Source organism: Meles meles, chromosome 8 (genome assembly GCF_922984935.1).
Source record: "Meles meles chromosome 8, mMelMel3.1 paternal haplotype, whole genome shotgun sequence".
In the NCBI taxonomy this organism is placed as follows: domain Eukaryota; kingdom Metazoa; phylum Chordata; class Mammalia; order Carnivora; family Mustelidae; genus Meles; species Meles meles.
This window is the reverse complement of record NC_060073.1, coordinates 32,333,742-32,361,635: the sequence shown is the minus strand read 5'-3', so window position 1 is coordinate 32,361,635 and position 27,894 is coordinate 32,333,742. Positions and strand designations below refer to the sequence as shown.

At 33.1% G+C, this 27,894-nt stretch overlaps 1 protein-coding gene across 2 annotated transcripts in view; it reads left to right on the top strand.

Annotated features, from left to right (window-relative positions):
• The window catches only part of ELP4 (elongator acetyltransferase complex subunit 4), a 245,584-nt gene that overhangs the window by 113,828 nt on the left and 103,862 nt on the right, over positions 1 to 27,894 (top strand). For both annotated transcript variants that reach the window (XM_046017915.1, XM_046017914.1), the window contains 2 exons: positions 8,489 to 8,597; positions 11,568 to 11,674. In XM_046017915.1, coding sequence (XP_045873871.1) covers positions 8,489 to 8,597; positions 11,568 to 11,674 — 216 coding nt within the window. The remainder of the gene's footprint in view (positions 1 to 8,488; positions 8,598 to 11,567; positions 11,675 to 27,894) is intronic.

Here is a 27,894-nt window from a genome sequence, read left to right as displayed (position 1 = left end):
TGGCTGTCAGTTTTTCATGAGTTCCTTAATCAAGGTATTCTCAACTGAGAATCTGGTTTTTATTTTTCTCGATCTTCTCAACCAGTCTGAAGTAGCTTATAAGAAATTAACATTTTTAAAAGTGTAAAAAGAAGCAATTTTAAGAACTCAACTGAATTGTATTAAACCTATTTTAATATTGCACCATATGTGTCAAATTCTAGTCTTTGAAAATTTAGTAACTTCATATGAGTCTGGTGCATTGTAAACAGAATCTATTATTCTTTACAATAGTGAATAATAGAACTGTGTTTCAACTTTGCTACTGTAGGCTGCTTATAAGAATCTATAATTCTTATAGCTCCAGTTTTTATTTTCTTCTGTTTTATATTACATATTCTGGTATCTGATTAATTTTTTAAATGAAATCTTGGCTTATATATATTATACAGATGTATTTAATTTACTTTCTTGGCCAAGGATGTTTGAAACTTGAAACTTTTTATACAAATGAACTCCAAATTATCTGTAAGTTTCTGTCTATATAGACAATTAGTTGCAGAATACGTGACATTTTACCTTAGTGTAACTATGCATATTAAATAAGAGCAAGATATTTGAAACGGTCAATAAGATAAGTGTACATCTCTACAGGGAAAAATTACCACTTAGAAATCTTTCAGTATACTTAATCTAACCAAAGCATATTCAGCAAACTGTAAAAAGAAAAACTCATTTTAATTTAAAACTTTTTTGTTGTTCTAAAATAACTTTGTGATGTTATACTTCATACAGTGATTCCTACTGTATTTCCTTGTAGTGATGGTGGTTGTTAAAGTACTATTTAGAGCCAAAATTTTCAAATATATCAATGATAGAAATAGTGAAATGTCTCATCACAGTATGGAGATTGAGTCATCTGTTGGGGCATATGGAATCTTTGGCTGTTGGACTGCAGTCTTTATAATGCCCAGTGTCCACGCATGGACACAACTGTTCTGGGAACAGAAGCAGAGAGAGACCTCTGTGTTCAGTCCACCTGAACCTGGTAGAAGAAAAAAGGAAAAAGGATCTTTAACGTTAACTATTTTTGTTATAAACTATCTTTGATTTCATCACTTTTTATGTACAGAAAATTGATACAACTTTATTTAATTTTGCCTTTTTTTAACAAATAAAATTACTAAGCTTTTAATCTTTGGTGTTACAAGCTGTCTGAAAAATACCTGTGAGAAAATGTAAGTTTTGAGTTTTTCCTATATACCTGGATGCATACTTTCTCTTAAAGAAAGATTACTATCTTCAAAAAAAGATACTTATTTCTTAATACTGAAACAAAATGTGCTTGTAACTAATTATAATTTAAAACTCTTTAAGTACCAGGACATATATTATATCCTAACATTATGTTTTAGCCTTTTGCTATTAATTACATTATTATTATATAAAGAGTTTCTGCTTCTTTAATAATGTTTTCACACCCTATGTAGTTAATCTTTAATGTTGGGGAGGACAAGGGGAGAGATTAAATTAGCCTTGTAACCTCTTTCTTTTCCAGGCTGATGATGGAAAATAAAAGCTCTTAGCCACAAAATGTAACACTTAGAATTAATATTTAATTAGACTAGCAAATTGTACACTGTGGCTGAAAGCTTCCAAAGAGTTCTTAGTGCCACAATTGACCTACAGGTTTAATAATAACTCACTTCTAGAAGCAACTGCCAGTTCAGCATAGTAGAGCCACTGTAAGAAAGTCCTGAGAGATTAAAATCAGCAAACCAAATGGCAGGCAGGGATTCCTGGGATGGAGCCTTCTGGAAAGCTGGGAGCTGGAATAGCTTTTAAGCCAGGATTCAGATGAGAACAGTGGGTGAAAAAGCTGATCCCTCCTGTTCTGGGAGCTTCTGGTTGTAGGCCAAAATCTTAGAACAGATTTTTACTAAATGTTTTTCCTGCAGCTATTAACTTACATTGAAAATCAAATATTGAATAATTTTTCTGTAAAATTTAACAAATTTTTTGTGTAAACATTAGTTCCTAATTTCTTACATATTAGTACATAATATCTGTAAACTCAGATCATTAGATTATCAGATAGGTTTGGCGCTGTACATCTATGCTGTTTTGCTGTGACATGCTGTTTCCTTGTTCCCTGTATAGTTGATTTATATGGTTCATTTCTATATTATTTCATTACGGGGCATTATGCAGAGCCTGAGAAAGAGATTGTGAAGTCGGTAGCCCAAGAAATGTTTTTCTTCAAGAAGGTACATAAATCAACAAATATAAAATCAAAGGCATTCTGAATTTTTAAAGGCCTTATATTATAAAAAGCAATGCTACATTTGCTTATGCTTAGGATGCAATTAAATTACAAGATAAACAATTGGACCTCCTGGTGAAACATTGGATCCTTATATCTCTGAGAAATTAATCTGGTGAAAAATAAGATACCATGAATTTGAAAATGTGCAAATGCAGAACAGCCAACTAAGGAAGGAACACCTTACATAATTTATTGGTGTTATCTTCAATAATTAAAGAAAAGCTAGTCATTAGTTAGAAATTCAAGCAGATGAGAACCTTGCCAGCAGAGGGAGTAGTCCTGTCTGCCGTCAGGTTCCCATCATTTTCCCACCTGCCTCAGCTCTTTTCCCAGCCAGTCTCCCATCTGGACCTGGCTCTGTCAGCCTGTTCCTGATGACAGGCTATCATTTTATACTCGATATGGGATTATTCTAAGCTGATTTTAAACTTTAGTATCTTTAACCTACCACTGCATCACAAACATCAGCTGGATGCTCTGTTTGATATTTGGATATTAGCAATTGTTTTTCCAGGCAAGCTATGAGCTCTTGGACATCTGTGAATTACATTTTAACAGTTTCAAGTAGAAAGTAGTCAGCAGCAAATTTCTGATTTAAGAAGTTACCCATTATACATTTTTAAACCAAAGATGCAAATGTCCATATGAGTAGTGTGAAACTATCATTTATGAAAAAAATACCTAAAATTAATTTTGAGTATTGTACCATTATTCTCTTCACTCTGTTCATTATAATATTTTGCTTACCCCATGTATAAGAGTTTTCAGAATATTAAGATTTTTAAAAATATATAATAGAATAACCTATTGAAAAGAAAACTGATGTAATTAAATGTTCTGCAAAGCAGGTACTATTTGAGGCCAGTGTAAATATAAGTAATATTTCTGAAAACAACATCATGTGTTCTTAAAAAAATTTTCATACCAAAACTTAGAATACCAAGTATTTGAACACATAGAAATCACAAAAATATATGGCTCCGTTGCTTAATCCTAGTAGAATTTGACAATTTAGCAGTTTATTTTGCCCTTGAAGTTAAGTATATTTGCCATTAGCTCTTTTGTGGATATGTTTTAAAGCATTAGAACAATGAACCAAAATATGTTTATGATGTTCCTACATAAATATCAGTATATGGTGCTACCAAGAGAGTGTTATAGCTACAATTTTTAAAATTTACACAAGTTCCTCTGTATTTTAAAATTAACTATGTGAATTTCAACAAAAGTTCAGTATTAAATCTGAAAAGATTTAATCTAATACCTTCACTAAGGTATTATAATTATAAATATTTATTTGTATAACTTTATTTGATAAAATTATATTCTTTCTTAAACTCAAAATAATTATGAACAGAATTATTTTTCCCACTATAAAATATTTTTATAAAATAAAAATTTAATCTACGAGTAAATGACAACTCTGGGGAAGACGGAAGGTTTGTAAAAACTTACAGTATAAACAATTTTATTACTTCATAGTCTCAATCCTAAAGAATGTAGAACTTAATAAGCATAGAAAAACAAATACCTCATTACGTATCTCTAGATTTATCCTTTTATTCAAGCTTTTTTTAATTACATGACAAAGAAATGTCATCAATTCTAGTATGTCTGTGTTTCTATGCGTATTATTTCTCAGAAAATTGTTATAACGTGAGCTGTTGAGTAGTATACTTGCTTTTCTTGGGATTCTTCCCCCCCCGACACACACACACACATATACACACACATCATGTCATGTAATAGGTTCAAACATAAAATAATTTAAATCTTTCTTTAGCTTTTCAATATTAACTTAGTAGTGCTTTTGCACTATTGTAGTCCCAAATCTGTTCTGTGTGCCATATATCAAATGGGAGCTCTACCTTTTATGTTGTATATTTGCTACCTTTCTTATTTGAGTAACTCAAAAACTTACTTGAGGCATTGCATAAATGTTTTTGTCAATTGATTTTTTTCTTTTCAAGCTTCTTAATAATTAAGTGATTGGTTAATTACTTTTTAATCTCTTATTAAAAATCTCTCCTGGCAGTATACTTTGTATTGGGACAAACTGTATCTTTTTATATTGTTGAGATAATTGGGTCAAAGAAAGTAAGAAAACATTCAGGGTTTAGGGTTTCTGATTGTTACTTGGTTACTCTAAAGAGGTATCTCAACTATTTTTATTAGAAAATGGAGGGAGCTTATATGGCAGTAGTTGAATTTTATCTCTTGAGGTTCATAGTTTTGGTTTAATGAGCTTTGAATTGCAAGGGAGCATTAAACTAATCTTCCTTTATTTAAAATCCATTTAATGGATTTGGCATATCCTAATAAAGAGGTTACCATTCTATAAAAGAAAACAGGAAACATCCTATGAAACCAAGCAAGAAATAATCAAAATGCAAACTGAAATATTTTGTGAAATTAAAATTGGAGTAAAAAAATGAACAACTGGACTTTTGATTTGCCTTTTGATTTGCCTTTTTTGTTTGCAACAGCATTTGACACAATTTAAATCTAAATAAATAATTAAGAAATTGCACTGCAACAGAAAGTTTTAAGAACCTTTTATGTAACTTAATACAATGCTATTTGAGACTGCCAGCAAACTCTTAAAACTCCTGGACACCGGCTCTCTTCTCTTCTGGCTTCCCTCCTAGTCATGTCTTGGCTACTGTCCAGAGCTGACAACTTTCACCCAGGAGTGAAGGGAGATTTGTCTAGTAGAGGGAGGATTTTTGAGCCATCCTGGATTTTCACATCCAGATGGGCAAGGAGGAGGGGTGGCAGTACCATTGTACATACTTGGGTGATGTCATTGTGCCATGCATGAATATAACCATTAATTTACTCCTACTGGTGAATCCTGAACGTCGTTACTCAAATATTCCTTATTAGAAACTGTAATGTTAACAACTTCAAAATTAACACAAAAATTACTCAAACTTTATGTCCTAGTAATTGATGCACAAATACCTTGAGATTCTCCATTTCCAGTCACATATACTGCAGAAACCAAAGAGGTTTCACATCTTGGCTAATAACATAAAAACACCTAGAATCTGTTAAGATGAGAATGTGGAAGTTCCAGTTTCAAGGCCTCTGCTCAGAGCATTATGCTAAAGCTTACTGAACACTATGAATTGTATTATGACAATTTATTATCCATAGTGCATTCTCCCTGAAGTGAATTGTGATTGTTGTGCTTTAGAGGATTTTAAAGCTATTAATTTTAGATCCTTTAAGTAAATTTGCCTTCCTTTATCTAAAAGACCACTTAGTATTAGCATTATGATTTGAGAGACCTTTTGACAAGAGTGGTTGTAAGATATGATTACATCAGTATACATACTCCCTGTGAATCTTGGAGGTACAGAAGGAATCTGTAACACTATTTCAGCTTTTAAAAAAATATGTACATTTACATGCCCAAATATCTCATCACTGGAATACTGAAGGAGTTTATAATTAAGATAAAGATTATCTCAGTCAGAAACTTAGATGTTATTCTTATATAATTCCTAGTGCTTTTTATTCTATAGACTTTTTTTTGCTATCTGTCAACTTTCACCATCTAGTTTGCCACATTACATAAACTACTTTCAAAACTGCTGTGCAGAAAGCAGTAAGGTCATTGTTAAATACAACTTATTTTGTGGTAATGATTAAAACTTTTTTCTTGCTCTAATACTTCATCAAAGCTTTTAAAATCAAATTTAGTTTGTAATTAATAACTGTAGTATAAACTGAGCTTAGAAACACAATAAATTAAATATATGAGTGAGTTTCTGAGATTTCTAAACCCAGCCTATATACATCTTTTATTTTGGAATTCATTAGTTTTTCTCCACCAAGTGGAGGGTTGGTTTTTTAAAATCTCCCATAAATTACCCCAAAAAGATTTATAATGTTGACAAATATTACAGGGTGTTAAGTGGTTTATTAGTAAATTTTAAGGTTAAAGAAAGAAACCTTCTTTGAATGTCAGGGCGTCCATTTAAATATACAGGACCTTGCTTATATACTACTTGACTGGAAGACTAATTCCATCCTTAGACCTTACAACTTCTATTATTAAAATAATTGAAAAAGCTCTAGCTTATATCACTAGATATCTGAATAGTTGATTTCTAACAAAAACTGACTTTTATCATTTTAGATTCAGATATTTAGATACAAAGGCTTAGTCTTTTATTTATAGATAAAAGGAAATCTGACCTTTTGATTAAGAAATATTGTCAGTAGCCTTTATAAGTGCTTGTTCATCTGAGGGTCCATGACAGGAGTACTCTTCCCAGTTGAGTTTATCCTAAAAATGAAATGATAAGAGCCTGCTGGTTGTTATCTAAGATTCTTCTTCATGGGAGAACCACATGGTTATTCTTCATCTCCCACTTGTTCTCACCCTCTACAACCAACCCAGCCACACCCCACCCCCACCCCAACATTGTTCAGTACTTAGCACAATGAATCATTTTCAAGTTGACTCATTGTGAACTGTCTCCCAGCTGTTGGAATGTCTGGCAGACATTTTTGTTTGGGTGAAGAATAACTGGCTGAAACCCAACCTGGATGAGTTTGATATAATGGTCCTTGGCTAAAGAAATATTGAGAGGAACTTGTTTATGGCCTCTGAAGCCCCTGTTATTCCTGGAGTAGGACCATCCCCTGTGGCATAGAACTGAAAGTAAGGAATCAATCTGTATTATTTTCTCACCATTTAATGAAAAATTGCCTTAGAAAAAAATAGGCATTTTCAAATTATGTTTGTTTTTCTACACTTGGTACCCACGTGATTAAGAGTATTAAAGACAATTAAGGATAACTATTTTTACTGGTTCCTTTTAAGAGCACTGATTCAAAAGCCAAAACATTCTTTATACAACACACATTTCCACTTACAGAGGAGTTCCAAATACTGCCCTAGGTATGAGTTAACCAGTCATTTCAGCATAATGTTTAGTGACAGAAGCTACTATGTATTTCAGACTGAGTCAGATAACATTGACCAGTTTTCTTTTACTTCTCATTCTTATGCCATCTTTACTAGAGGACTTAAGAAACAGAGGAATACCAGTAAGCTCAGTAGTCAATCATGTTTTCAGAAAGTGAATGTGTTTCATTCACTTTCATTAGACTTTCCTCTAACAGGGGTCACAGGATCAAACTAAAGTTTTCTTAACTATTTTACATTTTCCATCCTTTTCTAAAAATTATTTTTAAACTGGTAGATATTACCAGGGTATAAAATGGGAGTTTCAAAATTATAAAGTTTTACAAAGAACTGTTTTTTCAACTTACCTAGAACTTGAGAACAAAAATGTTATAACATACGAAAGACGTTATAACATACGAAATATTTGCTGACCTATCACTCTGTCAGGGGCTAAAAGAAATACTGAATTTCCATTAAATAAAACAATTCAAGAGAACCAATAGGGCATTTAATGATTATATTTTTCATGATTTTTTATAGCCATGAAATTCTGGGTATTTTAGAACCTTCACTATTTAAAATATGACCTTTTTTTACAATGCACTATTTAGCAGTTTTTGGTTCATGTCAGGTTGTGTTGGAAAAGAAAGCATAGGCTGCTAGTCTAGCGTTAGTCTTCTTCTATCTTTTCTTTGCCTTTATTGTTATCCCAGAGCCAAATAGCAGCATCTGGAAGGAGAGAACAGAAGACTCCAGAGCTAGCCATGCTGCAGTCTCTTAGCTGGACCCTTCCATGCTTCTGAAATGATACAGAGGACCTCAGCTGTTACAGGGCTGGGACCTGGTCCCAGTTGACAGATGATAGTGGGACCTTGCCTTACACATTATACTGTACTATCTTCTGCTTCTGAATCCTGATGTCAGATTTTCCAATGGGTAAAGTAATTGAAAAAGAATAGTGTGTGAGGATAAAGGTAGCCTTGACCCTTAAAACAGAAGAAAAATAATCATTTATGCTCTCTACCAAAAATAAGGTATGTCCCCTCAGCTCTTCCAATTAGAATAGCATACCTACATGGGCGAGAATTTTCAATTAAGTGCATATTTTCATCCAGTTTTCATCCTCTATGTTGATTTGAATTATTCCTCTATTTTGATAGTTTATCTCCTCTACCATTTTCACTGAGGTGGCATAATGGCACTGAATAAATATTATGTTTTTAAACATAAAATGAGTGTTTTGCTTTCTTGTTTTACAGAATAAAGCAGTTATTGCTCGTGTTACAAACTTGTCAGATACAGTAGTTGGTCTGGAATCATTCATTGGTTCTGAGAGAGAAACCAACCCATTATATAAGGATTATCATGGTAAGCAGCACCTTTATAATGAGAAGAGAGTACCCTGGGTTGCCTCTAGGATTACCTGGAAGCATTGTATCCAGTCATAAAATCTACTGTCGAGTAGCAAGAATTTTATTTTATAATACGTCTGTTAAATGTTTTCCATTCCTGACCGTCCTTTCATGGCAGCTTATCACCAAACTACATTAAGATTATGGACTATGGTAACTGCTCGAAATAAGTCAAACCCATGTACTAAGGCATGGTTCAGTCAGAAAAAAATTTTATTGTCCCAGGGACTTAAAGCTATCATGAAATTAGTTGTACTTATTAGCCATTTTGAAATAAATATCATATTAAGTCCATTAATAACAGCTTTGTATAGTGGTTTACACTTTACAAAGCCTACCTATGTGATAAATAAAATTCATATTTATTATGTTTTAAAAGTCCTAGTCAGTCACATTTTCATGAAGTGAACATCTTTGATTATATTTGAACTTTGCTCATTTTGTTGTTTGAGTTTTGAGCAGATTTTATAATATTGTGATCCTAGTATAAATACAGGTCAACTAATCAGATTTTAATTATTTTTTGAAGTTCTTAGCAATATTTTTGTCATTTGGAGATTTTTTTAAAATAGATTTTTTAAATAAAGATTCTTACATAGAATCATTGAAATAGGAAAGGTTTAATAATTTTGTACATCTCAGCTGTAACTAAAATACAGAATATGGTGAATGATTTTTACCTATTATACTGAGTAAATGTCAATTATTGCTGTTATTATTATTGTGGACCTACTGTACTTCCATGGAAACCTCTAAAGACAATAGCTTATTTGAACCCTGCTAGAAGATTATATAAGATTGCGATTGCAGGACTATAACAATTCCTGAGTCTACAAAAAAAAAAATTAGAAGATACTTTTATGATAACCACCATTGCTTTGAAGAGTGAGCATACAATCTTTTAAAAAATAATAGAACAGTATAATCTAACAATCAAGGATTTTTCGAAGGCTAGAAAATACAAGCTATGAACAAAAGCTACATAAAATAATTTACCTCATGATTATTAACTTGCATAACTGTGTATGCTATATGCCCAAATTAGCCCTATGTATAATTATTTAATCCATTATTCTTACTATTATAGCAAGAGGACTATTAAGATTAACCTATTTTTTTAATTTGTTGTTAAACTGTAGTTGACATACCACATTGTATTAGGTTAAGGTGTGCAAAGTCATGATGTGATAGGTGTATGTATTGTGAAATGATCGCGAGTTAAGTTTCATTAACATAGATCACCACACATAGTTCGCAGTGATTTTTTTTTCTAGTGACGAGAAGTCTAAGATCTCCTCTCTTAGCTACTTTCAAATATACAGCACGTTATTGTTAAGCATAGTCACCATGCTGTACATTACATCCCTAACACTTATTTGTTTCATAACTGGATGACTTCTTTTCATTTGTTTTTATTTCCACTTTCTTTTAAAACAACTCAAGTTAAATACTGCCTTAATAAATTATATCTGAGTATCATTTGTAAGTATTATGACCTAATAAATTTATTAAATTGTTTTTTATATTCCAAGACCGTTATTTTGATTAAAACATTTCAAGGGTGAAAGGCCATGATGTTTTGTGCTGAAATCTCTGAATCGATAAATCATTATGAACAGATTAATGAGTGGTTTTGACAAGAAGTAACATTTCTATTAATAAGAAGGGCCTGATAAACTGTATTCATTCATTGTGTAAGGCCTCCTGACTTAAGGGCTAAACCAGCACATACATACCAAAATTAAATGAGGAATGTGCAAGTGAAAGTCCAGTGTGCTCATTTCTAAAGTATTTTACTATGTAGCTCTGTTTAAGATATTTTTAATCTGCATCTAAAAACTGTCTTCATAACATATTTTGCATTTTTTAAGTTTAATAAATTAAATCAGATATTTCAGTGAATTATTTTTGAAGGGACCATTTTGAGAGTTAAGAACCTAGAGGTTTTCCCTGTTAAGCTAAAACGAATACATACATTCCTACGCATTCAAACGCACACACAACTCTATACTAGAGAAACAGTTCTTTAAATAAGAGGCATCTCATTTATTTGGATTTGGATTTGCTTTCTTCCCCCATATACAGAGATCAGTGTCTTTGGGACAATGATTTTTAAATAGGGGCTGAGTTAGGCGGAGAGATGCACTTCAGGCAGAGAGATGCACTGAGGAATCTTCCATGTCTTCATCTCTGGCAGATGACCCCGAGTTTAGTCAGAAACTGCATTAAGCTGCACAAAAGGCACCCAGTGCCCTTGTCAGAAGAAATTAGCAAGTGTTTCTACTGACAAGAGGCCAAAGCTCATGGTTTACCTAGCACTGTTACAAAGCTTATAACAGCTACATAAAGGTCTAACATGGCACAGAAATGAGTGTCTTGGGATGGCATAGGGGTTAAAGTTTGATCCTAGAGTGTGCTCTGAAATGTACTTTTCTTCAATGGTTTGCTCAAGTCATTAATAAGGTACAAAATGAAATACTTTTCATTAGTGCTTCACTGGTTATCAGTAACCCATAAGCCGTGTTTTGCTGGCTGCTTACTGGTGCATTTAATAAAATAAAGATCACTCAGTGGTGCCGTGGGCAGCATGCAAGGTGATAGCCATATTTGCTTACTGTAAATACAAGAGAAAATCACACACAAACCGGCTGTAGTTTTGACAAGTATTAAGATCCCTCTTTACATCTGTACTTCTGTACCAAAGTGCAATTAGTTTTCCTCGCACAAGGATTTCTGTTTATCTTATTCTGCTTGATTACTTGAGTATAATCACAGCATTTGCTTCATTGCTCCTGGTAGTAAGCTCCAGTTTTAAAAGGGGAGGATGCTTGTGTGTAAATTTACAGGATTCTGCTGTAAGACTCTTAATTTATGCATCTAAGACAGTGTTTTAAATTTTGTTTTCTTTTAATTTCCTTTTCACAAGGTTTGATTCATATCCAGCAGATTCCTCGGCTTAATAACTTGATTTATGATGTATCCGATGTCAAAGACTTAGCTTTTAAATTAAAAAGGAAGCTATTCACCATTGAGGTAAGAGAGAATTTTTGTATTTTAGTTCATGACTTAAGGTTAAATGGTCTATGTGTGTGTGTATGTGTGTGTGTATGTATATATATATATATATATACATATATATATATATACATATATATATATATAACTTTAATGAAATTCTTAGAAGATGTTTCCTGCTAATATTCTTAAGTTCTTTCTCTGTAAAAGAATAATGTTTTTAGACTGTCTTATTTTTTTCTCTTTTAGTGACATATCATTTGAGTATAGTAAAAAATGATTTTGTTTTAAGCGTCTATTCAAAGTAAGCTCCAAACTTACATGATAAGTATGACATGCATATTTCCAAGGCTTTCAAAAGCATATTTAATTAAATGTTAATGAGCTGTGATTATTTGTGTGTGGAGTGTGAATGCTACCCACAGTTGTGTGTGGCTAAGAAAAGAGGATCCTTATCTACATTCTAAAAGCAGTTTTCTTTACTATTAGTGAATTCACCTTTCCGCTTTCCATGCTGAACAAAACAAAATATAATTTACACCAGTGTCTTTAATCAAATTTTCTACAAAACTGAAACTTTTTTGGTGACCTTCACACAAGCAGTAGTGACAGAAAGTAGTGGTACAAAAGATTTATTTCAACTTAATCTTGCTAAAGAGCAAATGAACATAGCACTATTAAGCAATTAGAGTTTATGTATTTATTAACGAAATAAATGCTCAGGGAGAGATGGCTTTTGGGTGATGTGATAGTTATCAGTATAGTCGGTGCAATTTTTTTAACAAAGACATAAAACAGCCAAACAGCCTTGACAAACCATTTTGTTTAATCTCTTTTCAAATGAAAAGCTCTTAAGCAGGCCACTTGTCTTAACTGCTTGAAACCATAAAAAGAGAGAATTGCCACCAATAAATTAGCATATTTTTAACTTCATCACCAAATGATGGTCAATGTGGCTTGGCACTGCTTTGGTGTTTGGGACTTCACCCTTAAGTGACCACTTTGGCCCTTTTTTGACCCTCTGCCCTCTTTAGCCGGCCACTTGATAAGGTGACTTCATGGTTCTGTCTCTTTTTCTCTTTCCCTTCACATTTGCAAGTAGCACTAACCTATAAATCATTGTAAGGGCCCTATCCAGTGACAAATTAATGTGCCCTCCTCCTAATTAATGGTCATCAATGTCCTTAATTATCTAATCCTATTGAGAGCAGTTAATAGTTAATCAGGCAGCCAGTTCTTCAAGTAGGTCATCTCGGCAGGAGTGTTAGAAGTTTCTCATCTGGGGATACTCCCTTCAAAAGCCACTTAAAGCCAAAGGATCGAGAGTGTAAAAATACTGATTCTTGAGCTAATTTGCTTTAGTTCTCAGAAGAAACCATTGAAATGGAACCCAGCACTGTAATTGTTCAAACTTTGTTTCAGTTTTTCTGAGACAATACTGAGAAATTTACCGTTATTATTTACCCATTTTAAGCGACATTTTGCTTAAAAATTTTGGAGGGATAAAGTTATAGTTAGTGTCACAAGAACGCATGCCTCATTGTTTTCTTTTAAGTTGAACTTACGTTTTTCATTAAAAATGTGGGGTTTTTTTCCTCTGCACGATGCCTTTCTCCCAAATGAGTGTTCTGACAACAAGGTCTAAGATATCATGTCTATCATCATACACACTAACCAAGCAGATTCCCTAGTGAAAATCCTGTTGCACCCAGTGAAAAAAGTAGCACTGTAGTGTGAATCATGTTTATTCTCTCTCACTCTCTCTCTCACTCTCTCTCTTTCTCACACATGCACACAACACGTATATGCACACACACACTGAGTCTTATTTTGGGCGTGAAGGGATAGAAATAAAGGACTAAATAATGTCAAATGGGACCTCTCCTTTGAGTGAACTTAGGTTCTAGTAGTCACTACACTTTACCACTGGAGCTGACGTGAGATCTTTTATAAACCACATAGGTTTCTGTTCCATTTCTTCTCTTCTAGTCCCAACATTCTAACCTAAGAGAGCAATTATAATTGATCATCTGTGATTTGGAAGAAATATTTGAAAACAAAACACAAATAGGTGGTTGGCTTTTAAAAAGTTAATATTTAATACAGTTGCTCAAATCCTTTACCTTTTTGGCTTATAACTTTCATCTTTTTTTATACATAGAAATATAGTTGCAGCACATTCCAAATAATTTATTCACTCATGCCATAAAACTCAATTTGGTGTTTAAGAATGAAACAAATTTAACAGAAACATATATATGTGTAATTATAACAAGATAAAATCATGTGGTTCAGATAAGACTAAATGATTTAAATACAGCACTGTACCTTATAAAATACATAACCAAACAGATAGCAAGTCTTTGGTGATATATTGTAGAAATTGGAAACAAGAGGATTCCTTTAATAAGGGAAAATTTATCTATCAAGTGACATTGTTTTAATATGCACAACAAATTTTTTTTAAAACTGATACTAAAAAATAATAATAAAATAAAAATAATAATAAAATGTGTACTCTACTGGTCTATAAAGTGTGAGATTCTAATATAGCAGACATTGAATCTGCATTTTACTTTCAGAAGAGAAAGGTGGTTTAGCAGGGAAAGCAGATATGTTTTCTGATTCCAGACAGGTAGATTTGTTACATGGCAGACTTTTCTTATCAGTCACATAGTCTCAAAGTTGGCATGAATGGAAACAGGAGCAAAAAAAAACCCAGGAAAATACCTTCATCTCTATTTTTAGGGTACCCTTTCTTTGATTTTTTAAATACAGTTTTTTATAGACGAAAACTAAATTTTTATTTATTTATTTATTTATTTATTTTACTAACAGCCACCAAGGGTCTCTAAGAAGTAGAGCAGCTTTAAACAGCAGTCTTTAATTTTTCTGAGTGATTTGGAAAAGGCAAAAGAATATTTCTCTCTTCTTGGACTGTGTATTGGTATTATTCAGATTCAAGTGGAAGCATTTATCTAATCACAATAAATGTTTACTAATACCTAGTGTTCGTCAGCTATGAAGCTCTATAAATTTGCCCCTCTACAAAAACAGTAGCAGAATCATATCTATAGTAATGACACTAAAATCCTGGCATGCATTCTGGATAGGTAAAAGAGAAAATTTAAGGTTGATTCAGTCTGGCTTCAGGTTAAAAAAAAAATAGCTTTCCAATTCTTTAAACATTTATAATCCTTATAAACTGTATGTGGTAAATCTCTAGCATATTTGATTAACTGTGACATACTGCTTATTCCTTGGCCTTACCACATAACCTTTATTTAATCATAGCAAGATTTATTAAGCTGTTGCTGTGTACCAGGCCCTCTACTGGCTTATTTATACTTACTATATAGTAATTGAATATTTTATAACAAAAGGCTTTACTAAGATATAATAATAGACTCAATATATAGAAACTGTGTCTTTTTCATCTTCCTATCTATCCCAGAACTAAAAACAGAGCATACACTTAGCAGGTATAAAATCTTACTGAAATACATATATGGATAGATAAGTTACAGAGTCTGAAAAATTGTCCAAACAATACAGCTATAAGTATTATATAAACTCCACCGGGCAAGTGATATATAAACATTACCTTCTCCATTAAGTTTCTTTAGAAATATAACTTGGGTACATAGCTTCACTTCCAAGCTGAAATAACTACTTAGACTTGTGTGTTTTTTTTAGTTCTGTAATTTTTGCTTCTCTGATGTTGGGATCATCGTTAACCAGTTTTTTCCTTATATTAGTCATTATGATGTAATTGTAATACCTAAACAAGTAAGATTTGATAGGATTTAAAATGCGGCTTCATTTAATTTGATGATATCATAACAGCAAATTTTCAGAAATAAGGATAAACAGTACGTACATAGGTTTTAATTGGTCCAAAAATAGTAATTATCATAAATAGTTTATTTATGTGGGTTTTGCACATTAAATGAATATTGAGAGTCCAGAAAATCAAAGTAGATTAAGTTTACTCAAGATTGTCTTTAATATTTTGCCTCTAATTCAGAACACAGGACTCCAGTACCTCTCTAGTCATCAAAAACTTTCTCACAGAAGAATTGATAAATCACTATTTATTAAGTAACAGCTATTTTTGACTCACTTACTTAGAAAACTCATTCTTAGGTATTAAGACCAAAATATTATATGCCATCAGTATAAATCAGCTTTATATATACTACAGTATACTTGATATGATTCAGTAGAATTATCTGAAATTTTTACATATTATAAAACCATAAACTCTTGTAGTCACTATGACAATGTTGGACAATGTAGAGTTGCATGATATCTTTGGTCCTAGGTTTCCTTACTTGCCCACATTTTGTACCAATAATCTGTCCGGTTTTAAATGGGAAGTAGAAAAGGGACTGTTCACTACACCTAGAGGTACAGGAGAGGATTGGTTAACTTACTTGTCAATTAATAGTTATATCACTAAAAAGAAAAATAACGGAAACAAATGTCTGCCTCAAGAGCATTAAGTCATAGCACGAGAGACCATCTAGTCCAATATACCTATTCTGATAATGATGCCCTCTACAAATACTGCAATTCCCAGAGATACTGCAGTTAGCGAAAGAAAATCAAAGTGGAACATATGCATCTGTTCATACAGATCAAATCACTTGTCAAAAGTAAATTCAAATTAGCATTCTTTGACAATGGAAATGTCATTTTGTACATGTTTACATCTTGATATATTCATTATATCACCATCACCATATTTACACTTTAATTCCTAAGAAGATAGACATCCAGTAGGGTCATTGAGGTTTCTCGGACTCTCCAGAAGTTGATAAGACTGTGCTCTTTTATATTTCACATGTCGTAGTGAGCCTATCAAAAGTGCATACCACCTTAAGGGGAACACAGTTTTGAGACTCTGTCTAATCCTATTTCTTCCCACATTGGAATCTTAATTAGAAGAGATAAGGAAAAAAAAAACACATCATTTAACTAAATTATTGTCTTGAATCTGTAGCAAAAGGTATAATCCGCAATTGGGCCAATTAGTGAACCCCATAGTTAGCTCTGCTGCAGCGACCAACTTGATTAGATCTGACACCACCCTGGTTCTCACTGTTGTTTTGCCAGGTATGATGGTCAGACTTCAAAGAGCTAGAGGCATCAGCAGGGCAAGGTTTGGAGGCCAGCTTAGGTCCGGTTGTTAATCTCTCTACTAAAACCACAGCAGCTCTCACACAAAACAAGCTTACACGACACAATCATGCGGTATTAAAGTTAGGGTTGAGTCATGCCAATTTGCCTTTGATTTTTTGATGATTGACCAAAGATGGCTACATGACTAGACACATGCTAGAAGTATACTGATTAGGTAAGTTCCCAAAATATTTGAAGCATTTTTTTTTAACTTCCTATATAAATGTTGGGGAACTTTATCCCCTTTGATCAAACTTCTGAAGTAATAGTACTATATCAGAGGGAAAATGAATATTTCTTATGGGCAGCCTGAATCCCAAACTTTTCACTTACCACTTCGTAAAAATTAGTGTTTACATTAATAATTCCTTAAGGAGAATGTAAAAGGAAATTCTTTCTAAGTGGTAAGCTTTTTAAAAATCTATTAAGCACATTAAAAGAAAAAACATTTTTTCCTGAGTCATTTTTGTTCACTGACAATTTTTCTGAAATTTCTTTATAATTATTTTCCACTTAAATGTTGAGTAAAGTGCCCTTCCAGGATGTGATTGCATAAGTGTTCTTTTCTCTGCATTCTGATTTGTTGGAATATTGCAGTAATAGTGACATGTTTCCATTCTGAGAAAAGCCTAAGGCTGCTTTAGTATTATTCCGAATGATTGAAGCTGCCATCTTGCTGACTTTCCCTTAGGCAGCATAGGGCTTGTGTGCTTTTGTGTTCATTTCACATGCTTCCTCTGAGTTGGGCTAGCAGAATATCATTGCTTCATTTGGCAAGGAAGAGTAAATTCATGTTTGGCTATTATAGGTCTTAAAGTTTCTGTATGGTCATCAACACCTGAGATATTAAACTTAGACATTGTTACATCCATTAAATCACATCAAATAAATCCTCTTTCTTTGAGAAGTATTTCAAATTATTTTATGACACCTTGACTGAATAATTTTTATATAAAAATGGTCATTTTATAAATTGAACTTAGACTCTAATGGTTCACATTGCACAAATTTTTATACTAAGTCATACTACATATTAGTTAGGAATATGGTCAGCAAGATGGTGACACAAATCAAAAGTCTGATATTTAGAATCTTGCCACATAGTTCTCAGTCCATGAGTCTGTTAAAAATTCTGTGGTACCTATGGTCTAGCAATCTCACTTTTGAGATTAGGATGGTACAGATTCAGCATCATCTAAGGATAGATACAAAGAGGAAAAAAACTCTTGTTTTCTATCCTGAATTTTGCAGATACAAACACTTCTGTATGTATTCTATTGTATGGCTCCAGGAAAACCATATTGCAGTATTTCAAGGATTTTCTTTCTTTTTTTTTTTTTTAAGATTTTACTTATTTTTTTTTTGACAGAGAGAGAGAGATCACAAGTAGGCAGAGAGGCAGGTAGAGAGAGAGGAGTAGGTAGGCTCCCTGCTGAGCAGAGAGCCCCATGTGGGGGCTCAATCCCAGGACCCTGAGATCATGACCTGAGCTGAAGGCAGAGGCTTAACCCACTGAGCCACCCAGGCGCCCCTTCAAGGATTTTCTTAAAGCATTTGTAGAACCGCTGTAGCAGAACTCACCCAGTTTATATGGTATTCCCTAAACCACTACCCCCCACGATGTGCTATTTACGGTGTCTGAGGAAGATAGAAAAGCAGAAAACAAAAAATAATGACAAATCATGGCTAACCCATTTCAGCAGGTAAAAGGTGAGAACATATATTTTACTAATATAATCTCCAAAATGCCTAGAAGAGAAAGAATATATTCTAGAACTTAATAAATATGGTATCCATGAGCTTTGTGATTAATATAGGTAACTTTGGGGATACTTTTGTACCCAAAATATCTTTAGTCCTTCCTCAAGATCTTTGCACAGCGTATGTCCAGAATGTTCATCCCTCCATCCTTTTATGGCTTTTTCTTGTCATTGGATCACAGGTTAAATATCTCAGTCTCCTTAGAGAGATCTTCCCTGACTGGCCCATTTGAAGTATTCACTCCATATGATACTTGACTCTCTCTGCTTGACTTATTTCGAGAGAGAGTCAAGTATCATATGGTCTCACTTATTTGTGGAGCATAACAAATAACATGGAGGACATGGGGAGATGGAGAGGAGAGGGAGTTGAGGGAAACTGGAAGGGGAGATGAACCATGAGAGACTATGGACTCTGAAAAACAACTAGAGGGTTGTGAAGGGGCGGCGGGGGGGTGGGGGGGTTGGGAGGTTGAGGGACCAGGTGGTGGGTAATGAGGAGGGCACGTACTGCATGGAGCACTGGGTGTGATGCCAAAACAATGAACACTGTTATGCTGTAAATAAACAAATAAAAATAAATAAATTTAAAAAAAAAATGAAGTATTCACTCCATTATCTGCTATCACGTGCCCTATTTTAATTCTCAGTGTAACATGTATTACTACAATTAATTATCAGTTAGTTTGTTATTTTTCAACATGATTCAGCCTTTTTGCTGTAAGCTTCACAAGATTAGGAACATAGTCTGTCTTTTTTGTGGCAAAATCCCAAGCACACGTGGGAGGTGTTCCACAAATATTGGTTAAATTGTTAAAGTACTATTTTTAGAGTAATTCATGTCTACCGTTAAGTATATTTAAAAACATGTATCGGGTATCTCATTTATTCTAGGCACTGTGTTGGGTGCTTTCACATATGATACCATATCTAACTCTTATTTGATACTCACAGGAGCCCATGCCATTGGCATTAGTACACGCATTCTAATGTGAGGAAATATAAGGAGTTACGTGACCTTCCCAAAGTCATAGAGCTAGCCTTAAATCCAGATCTTTTAACTCCATGTACAGAGTTACACTGGAAAGTTAACATGTTCAGGAGCTCTGTTGATTATTATTGATTTAAAAATAATAAGTTTTATTGACTCTTTAGCAGGGTCCTAGGACTACCGCAAGTGCTTTCTAGGCATTATTCAGAGATCTTACAACTACTGTATACCACAAGTATCTACATTTTATAACGGAGGAAACTTAAGGTTCAGAGAGATCAAGTAACCTAACTTATCCAAGGTCAGAGTTAATAACTGACAGAAATGACACTTCTACCAGAGCCTAGGCTCTGAAACAACTACTCACCATGCCCCACGATGCCCTGCCATCCCATCTTCAGTGAATGAGCCAGAAAGCCTCTGCCATGAGACATAAAGAAGAACAAAAATATACACCCACACGGATATATAATCTTTTAACATTCATGTTAAAAATTCTTATGCCCCTAGCATTTCTACTCTATTTTTATAAAATATCTTATAAAATTCAGGATGAATTAACCATAAATTCTCCCTTATATAACATTAGGATTGCAAGATTATTCTTTTCCTTATTTTTTTTTTTTTACTAATTTCTGGTATTTGGAAGGTATTTTTTAATAGAAAAAATAATTTGCAAAACTATAAAGCCATTCCCTAAAGCACTAACCACTTCTGTAGAATTTCTAGATCTTAGCTACATAATGTGGGGAAAATATTCTATACAAAGAAACAGGGTTCCCTTGCTTTGGTTCACTATTTTGATATGGTTCAGAAGTACCAAAACTTAGTTTCAGTGTAATATTATTGTATTATTGTATTCACTTGCATTCAACATGCAGGTATATTTGCAAATACTTAATTTGCTCATAGTTACCATGTTGTTATAGTTTTTCTGAATTACTTCACATATATAATCTTTGAAGCATCATCTTGTGAGATAATTAAGGCATATATAATTTATAAGGTAGTAAGATAACAAATTCAGCTTTCTAAAATTTTTTTTGCCTCCTTTTTAATCATAACTTGGTCTAATGAAGGTTTAATCCATTCATATTAATACCTATTTCTTTTTCTGTTGCAGATGTTTCATTTACTAGAAGTACTTCAAATACTATCTTTAAACAAAGTTAAGCAATAAATCTCATGATTGCAGGGGCGCCTGGGTGACTCAGTGGGTTGAACCGCTGCCTTTGGCTCAGGTCATGATCTCAGGGTCCTGGGATCGAGTCCCGCATCGGGCTCTCTGCTCGGCGGCGAGCCTGCTTCCCTCTCTCTCTCTCTCTGCCTGCCTCTCTGTCTACTTGTGGTCTCTCTCTGTCAAATAAATAAATAAAATAAACTCTTAAAAAAAAATCTCATGATTGCAAAATATTTCCCTTTATATTGATCAATATTACTAGAAAAGTCTCTACAGTTTAGTATAAGAAATGTTCCTCTTGGGGAGCCTGAGTGACTCAGTGGGTTAAAGCCTCTGCCTTCAGCTCAGGTCATGATCTCAGGGTCCTGGGTTCAAGCCCTGCAACGGGCTCTCTGCTCAGCAGGGAGCTTACCTCCCCCTCTCTCTCTGCCTGCCTCTCTGCCTACTTATGATCTCTGTCAAATAAATAAATAAAATCTTTTAAAAAATGTTCCTGATTAAGGAAATATGAAATTAAATATAAATTTTTAGTTTTTACAAGATAGAACTTTTAAGAGACTAATTAAGAGAAACTGAGGTATTATGGAAATGCTTTTAGCCACAAAACTAGTAAAGCAGTTCTCTTATTTAAGTAGAAATTAAAGTTTCATCAGAGTTATTACTGTCATAACTCCATGCCACAGTGGACATTTTATAGAATAGCTGGTTCAGGTTCTTTGTATCTGGTCTAGTGAAGTTTGCTGAACTGTTTTGTCAGGTGCTGTCAAGTCAGCCCACCATTGTTGTAGAGCATCGGACTAAATCATTTTGTCATGAGTCGTCCAGAAATAAGATACTTAATATGAATGGTTTAATGAAATTGAGTATTTGGTTTCATTTTTTTGTGAGACTGTCAAAAATATATTGCACTCATTCAGAAATTTCTGAGTAAATCAGTGGTAATATCTGACCCTATACTTCATTGAAATGTTGCTTTAAATATCTTTACTTAATATAAATAACTTTTGAAATGTATTTGAGTATTTGGGCATGTTTTGTTGGATATGTGATTATTCCCTAAACATTTCTAAGTTGTGAAAATTCCAGGGAAGAGGTGTCTTTTACTAAGATTAAATTTTTCTATTATAAAATGAACCTAGTGCCAAGTTTAAAATAACTATTTTTGTTTCCAAAGGCTATTTTATTAAAAATGAAGTTGTATTTTATTACATTTTTAATGAGTTAATGAATTATTTTATGTGAGTTCTAAATATTTAATTCTTTCATGATTGGAGAAATAGTTACTCCTTCTAATCAATAGTCATTTAAAAGGCATTATTATAATGGAAACTATTAAATGCCTCAAATTTTATATACATATATATATATTTTGATAGGGAGAAGTGTTATTAATATATCCGCTCGACAACCTAAGAAATATTTTACCAGCTTATGCTGTAGCTACAGTGTAGCATTGAAAACCCTTGTCACAAAAAGCCTCTTGGTGCAATTAAAGGTCACTTGTATATATTGTAATAGGCTACTCATTTACAAGATCTTTGTTAAGGGTCAGTGCTATAGCATGAAATGGATTGCCCTTGTTGAGCCTGTAAATAAATGGGTCAACTTCTCTTGTATTCAGTGGGCAAAGGGAAAAGCTAACACAATACTAGTTTATTCATATTTTTACAAACAGATTGCTAAGATACTGAGCAAAACCAAATGCACTAGTGCTATATTCTTGATATAATTATAGAAAATTACTAAAACATGTAGCTGGTTTTTAAGGAAACCTGCTCATACACATAAGCACACAGTTATTTAGATACCTGCATCACATCCAGATATAGAAAAGCATAGCACAGCGGTAGTGTTCAAATGTTCTTTACCATAAAGCTAGCATGTTTTTAAATGCCTAAGATGTATATACTCCATTTTTTCTGTATTGAAGTCCAAAATTTGTAAGGGATAGGTAAGAAAAAGTAATCAAACTAGACAGTGATTTATTTTCATTACTTTTCAGAGCCTTGCCAATGCGCTGAGGGAGACAAATGGGGGTGCAGATAAATTATTAGGCATGATCTGTGCTGAATGAATTCACTTACCTGATTTTTCAATAAATTAAGATTTTAGGATAAAAGTGAAACTAGTGATTAAAATATTTTGTACCTTACAGTAAATTTAATACATTTAGATTTTATGTTTTATATGTATATACACATACACACACAAATATAAGAGGTGTAAATCATTTTTTGTTCTCAATATCAAATTAGTAATAAATTTATCCAGCACTTTCTAGATTCTTTCCTCTGAATGTGGCCATTCAGATACACAACTATACACCCCTAATTGTTTTGGAGTTTGCTGGGTACTATCGAAAAATTTAAATTTGTAGCCAGTGCCAAATCAAATTTGGGTCAAACAAAAGTAATTTAATAATGGGTTTGAATCAAGAATCAAATGAATAATGATAAATTACCCTTCAAAAACCTGTAGAACTGATTTTTATAGAAAAATACTAAGGCCATGGGGCGCCTGGGTGGCTCAGTGGGTTAAAGCCTCTGCCTTCGGCTCAGGTCATGATCCCAGGGTCCTGGGATCGAGCCCCACATCAGGCTCTCTGCTCAGCAGGGAGCCTGCTTCCTCCTTTCTCTGTCTCTACCTGCCTCTCTGCCTACTTGTCTGTCAAATAAATAAATAAATAAAATCTTAAAAAAAAAAATACTAAGGCCAGTCATTAAGGGCAAACATGATGTAAGCAGCCGAGAATATCCCTGATCTAAGTAATCTCTGCTTATTGTTTAGCTCTCGACTGTCCACTCTTCACAATGTTTTGTTTGACTTTGCTGCCATACTTCTTTAGCATAGTGAAAACGTCATGATCATGCTTAAGCCCCTTATAAAAAATACCGAAGCTTTGGGAAAACATGGTTCATTTAAGGGCATAAATGCTTTAACCTTATGTCTGTTTTACTCATCACCATATTCCCTCTTCCTAGTTCAGTGCCTGATCATGTATGTGCTCAAAAAATATTGAATGAATGAATGAATGAATGAATGAGTGAGTGAATGTCCTCTTGACAGTGCTCAAAACTTACTCGCATAACTATAAAATCTCACCATTTATGAGGCAGCTGGGTGGCTCAGTCAGTCAAGCAGCTGCTTTCTGCTCAGGTCATGATCCCAGGGTCCTGGGATCGAGTCCCACATTGGGCTCCCTGCTCAGCAGGGAGTCTGCTTCTTGCTCATGCTCACTCTCAGTCTCTCTCTCTCTTAAATAAATAAAATCTTTAAAAAAAATAATAAATAATAAAATCTCACCATTTCAGATTATATGAAAGAGTCTAATAATGCTAATACAGTTTGCATAAATGGTTAATCTACTTCTAAGGTCTCAAATAAATGAAATAACCTTCAAAACAGCAGCTGATCCATTTGCAACAATATGGATGAACCTACAAAGTATTATATTAATGAAATAAGTGAGAGAAAATCAAATACCATATGATTTCTGTTATATGTGGAATCTAAAAAACAAAACAAATGAACAAACAAAACAAAATGTAGACTCATAGATACAAGAACAAAACTGTTGGTTATCAGACAGGGGAGGGTTGGGAGAGCAGGAGAAGTAGGGAAAGGGGATTAGGAGGTACAGACTTCCAGTTATAAAAAGAAAGAAGTCGTGGGGTTATAATGTACAGCATAGGAACATAGTCACTAATATAATAACTTTGGTGACAGATGGTAACTAGACATCATGGGGATCATTTCATAATGTATAAAAATATCAAATCACAATGATGTACACCTGAAACTAGTAGGATATTGTGTACCAGTCATACTTCAACAAAAAATTATTTCAAAATCAGCTAATAATACAATGAACCATTATGACCGAAATGAAGTCAAGCTGTACTCTTCAGAATTATCAGATAGAAAATGAGGAAATACATAATTTTTAGTTACCAAAAAGTGATTGATACTCTATTTGAATCATTACTTCCTTACTGTCATTTTATTGCCATTTGAAAATTATTTTGAATGCTTCATCTTAAAAATTTTATAATAAATTTTCCAAATTTGTAAAAGGCCCAGAGCTGACAGAAATCAGTTCGGATTCTTGGGTTTAAAGTACCTATACTTCTAATCCCCTTTGACCCAGTAATTGCCTGTTAATATCCCTGGTCTTCTTGGGCCAATGGAGTGGATTTTATTGCCTATATGGCTTTTAACAGAAAAATATTACAAAAGATTCATGAGACTCAGGAGTTAAGCATGAAATAATTATGTACAATAGAAGATAAATACAACATTTTGGTTAAGTTCAGATTTAAATGCGCATTGGTAATAAGGCAGCTAATATCATTTCTGTAATAATAAATCATCAGAAATATCATTATTGAAGAATGATCCCACTGATCTCTTTGTACACATAGAGCTGACAAGTCCCAACCTAATTCTTTAGTTTGGCTTCTTAAGAATTTCCTCCTGGGAAACCATTCTGGCCCAGATAGAAATTTAAGGACAATTATATTCAGAAGAAAATCTTCTACAGTGCATAATTTATAGCTGAATGCATTTCCTTCATAGGTCCTATTGACTTAATGTGTAATTTACTCAAGAAACAGAAAGAGTACATGTAAAGATATTTTGGAAATGTGATTTACTCTTCATAGTACCATAAATTTGAGCCATTTCTTTGCTTTAGCACTCAAATATTATAACATTCCCATCATTTTATTGGAAATATTCTTACGGTTTGGTTTACGTAAAAATACCTAAGTAAAAACAATATTAAGCCAACTTTGTCCCTGATGCTTTAAAGCATGAAGTTCACAGACTATGACCTATGGGCCAAATCCAGCCTCACTGTTTTTTTTTAAATAAACTTTGATTGGAACACAGCCAGGCCTATTTGTTTATGAATTGTCTATGGCTGCTTTCACACCGCATCACTAAGCTGACATCTTATGGCACTCAAGGCCAAAAAATATTTACTATCTGGTCATTTACAGAGAAAGTTTGCTGTAAATAAGAACCGCTACTTTAGAATACTACATAATTTAAAGAAAACTTACTGAAAGAACTGTCATTTAGAGGATATGATTGATAGTCTTTAAATTACGCTTTGAGTAATAATAAACTCATATAATCACTTGATGTGTAGTTTGCACTTTCTGAATTAATAATGCAGGTGTGTCTCTTTGAGAAAATAACCTAGATTTCTTAAAACGCTAAAATCAGAAGGGAGCTTATAGTGCTTCAAAGCCAGCTTCTTATTGTAGGCATATATTTTCTCACCCAGCCTCTCTGTATTCATGAGGAACCCACTTTCTTAGAGGCACCCCATTTCATTCTCTACCAACTACAGCTTGCTAGAACATTCTTTCACATGCTAAAGCAATTTCCCACCCATCACATTAGTACTAACTGTGCTTTCTGAAGCCACACATTAATTGCTATTTTGGGCTTCCTAATAAACACCTAATATATGAGAAACAATTATAATTTACATGTACATCTTCTTATTTTTCCTTAAATTAACCATCTTGTGCTATTTATGTACATTTAACTCAGAATCTTAAATATGAAGCACATATAATCTTTAGAGTATCCTTTAAAGGAAACTTTTATCTTTTGTTTTTATAAGGTGTTAGTTAGAAATATTAAAGTAATAGACTTGAATTCTGAAGCTAAAAAGTCTTCATGAATTACAGGTCCATGAAATTTGAATATTAAAAATCAGTATTTTTGTTTTTAGCATATTTGAATTCACAAATGAGCTTCAGATGATTAAAAGGGAGAAAATCAACACTAAGTGATTTTTCAAATTTATTGTAATCTATTTAAGATTATTTTACCATAAGTAAATTAATCAAAATGTAGCATTAAACTTTTAATGACTGAATAATAGGAAGCATAAGGATATATTTCTAACAAGTTTTGATTTTATCAGCAGAAGTATACCAAAGAAAGATTAGTTGCTCATTATCCACACTGTAATTGATAGCCAAATTAAAACAGAAGGCTTGAGTGGCTGCTATGGATCAAGAATTCTTGCTTATTTTTCACTTCATTTTTTTTTAAACTGTAGGAATTTCTTAAGCAAGGAAATAAGAGCATGTTAAAGCTTAAAATATAAATATATTAAAAGTAACTTGGGGCTGGTCAGAATATTTTTAGGCTGTATGAGACTTGAGTTGGAATCTTCTGCCATTTTAGTTAGAAAATTTAAACATTGAGGACAGTTTTACTCAAAATTGCTTTTAATGCCTACTATTATTTTCTAAATAATTAAGTAAAGATTAATGTCTTTGGCCTTTGTAAATTGTTTTAAAATTAGCTAAAACCAATCCTTCTCAAAGGTGTTTATAATGTAGAATAGAAAAGAAGATTGCATGAAACCACACAAAAAGGACTCAACTTAGTGTTTTCAGCCTCATAAAAATGTTGTAAAAATACTTGTAAGCTTGAAAATCACACTAGCTATTCTTGTTTCAAATTCTGTTTAATATATTGTTCTGTATGATTTTATAATAAACAGATTACTCCTTGAACAGGAATTAAGAATAAAGCTGCCAGGAAGGGGTTTTGTTGTCAGAGTAGTTCCCGCCTCATGTTTTGTAAGAGATTTCATGGTCCCATTGTAAAGAGTAGATGATTTAAAACGTGTTCCCAAGATAAACTTTCCCATTGTCATTAATGAGGATGGATAATACTGAGTGACAAGTGCATTAGGAATGACACAGAAAGAGCTGTTAGATTTGTCAGAGCATATCACTTCAGGCAGTGACACTTGAGGACATTCTTTTTGTGGATATTCAGTTGGGTTGTGGGGGGTGGTTTAAAGATACCAAAGTTTGTGTTTGTTAATAGAATAATATATTTTACAATTTATAAATGTATATTCTCCAGTGTTTAGAAAATATTTGGAAGGTTCTTTGCATTAAGTTCTTCCACATTCTAAGTTTATGCCCTTAGTATATCCCGATTTCTTCCTAAGAAAGTAATCAAATTATGTAACAGTTAAATGTTAATATATTTCCACAAAACCCATTTTTCTCCTAAAAAGTCTGATTTCTTAGAATTTTCAACTGAAAGAAAGAGAGTAAAAATCATGTAAATTTTTAGAAAGATC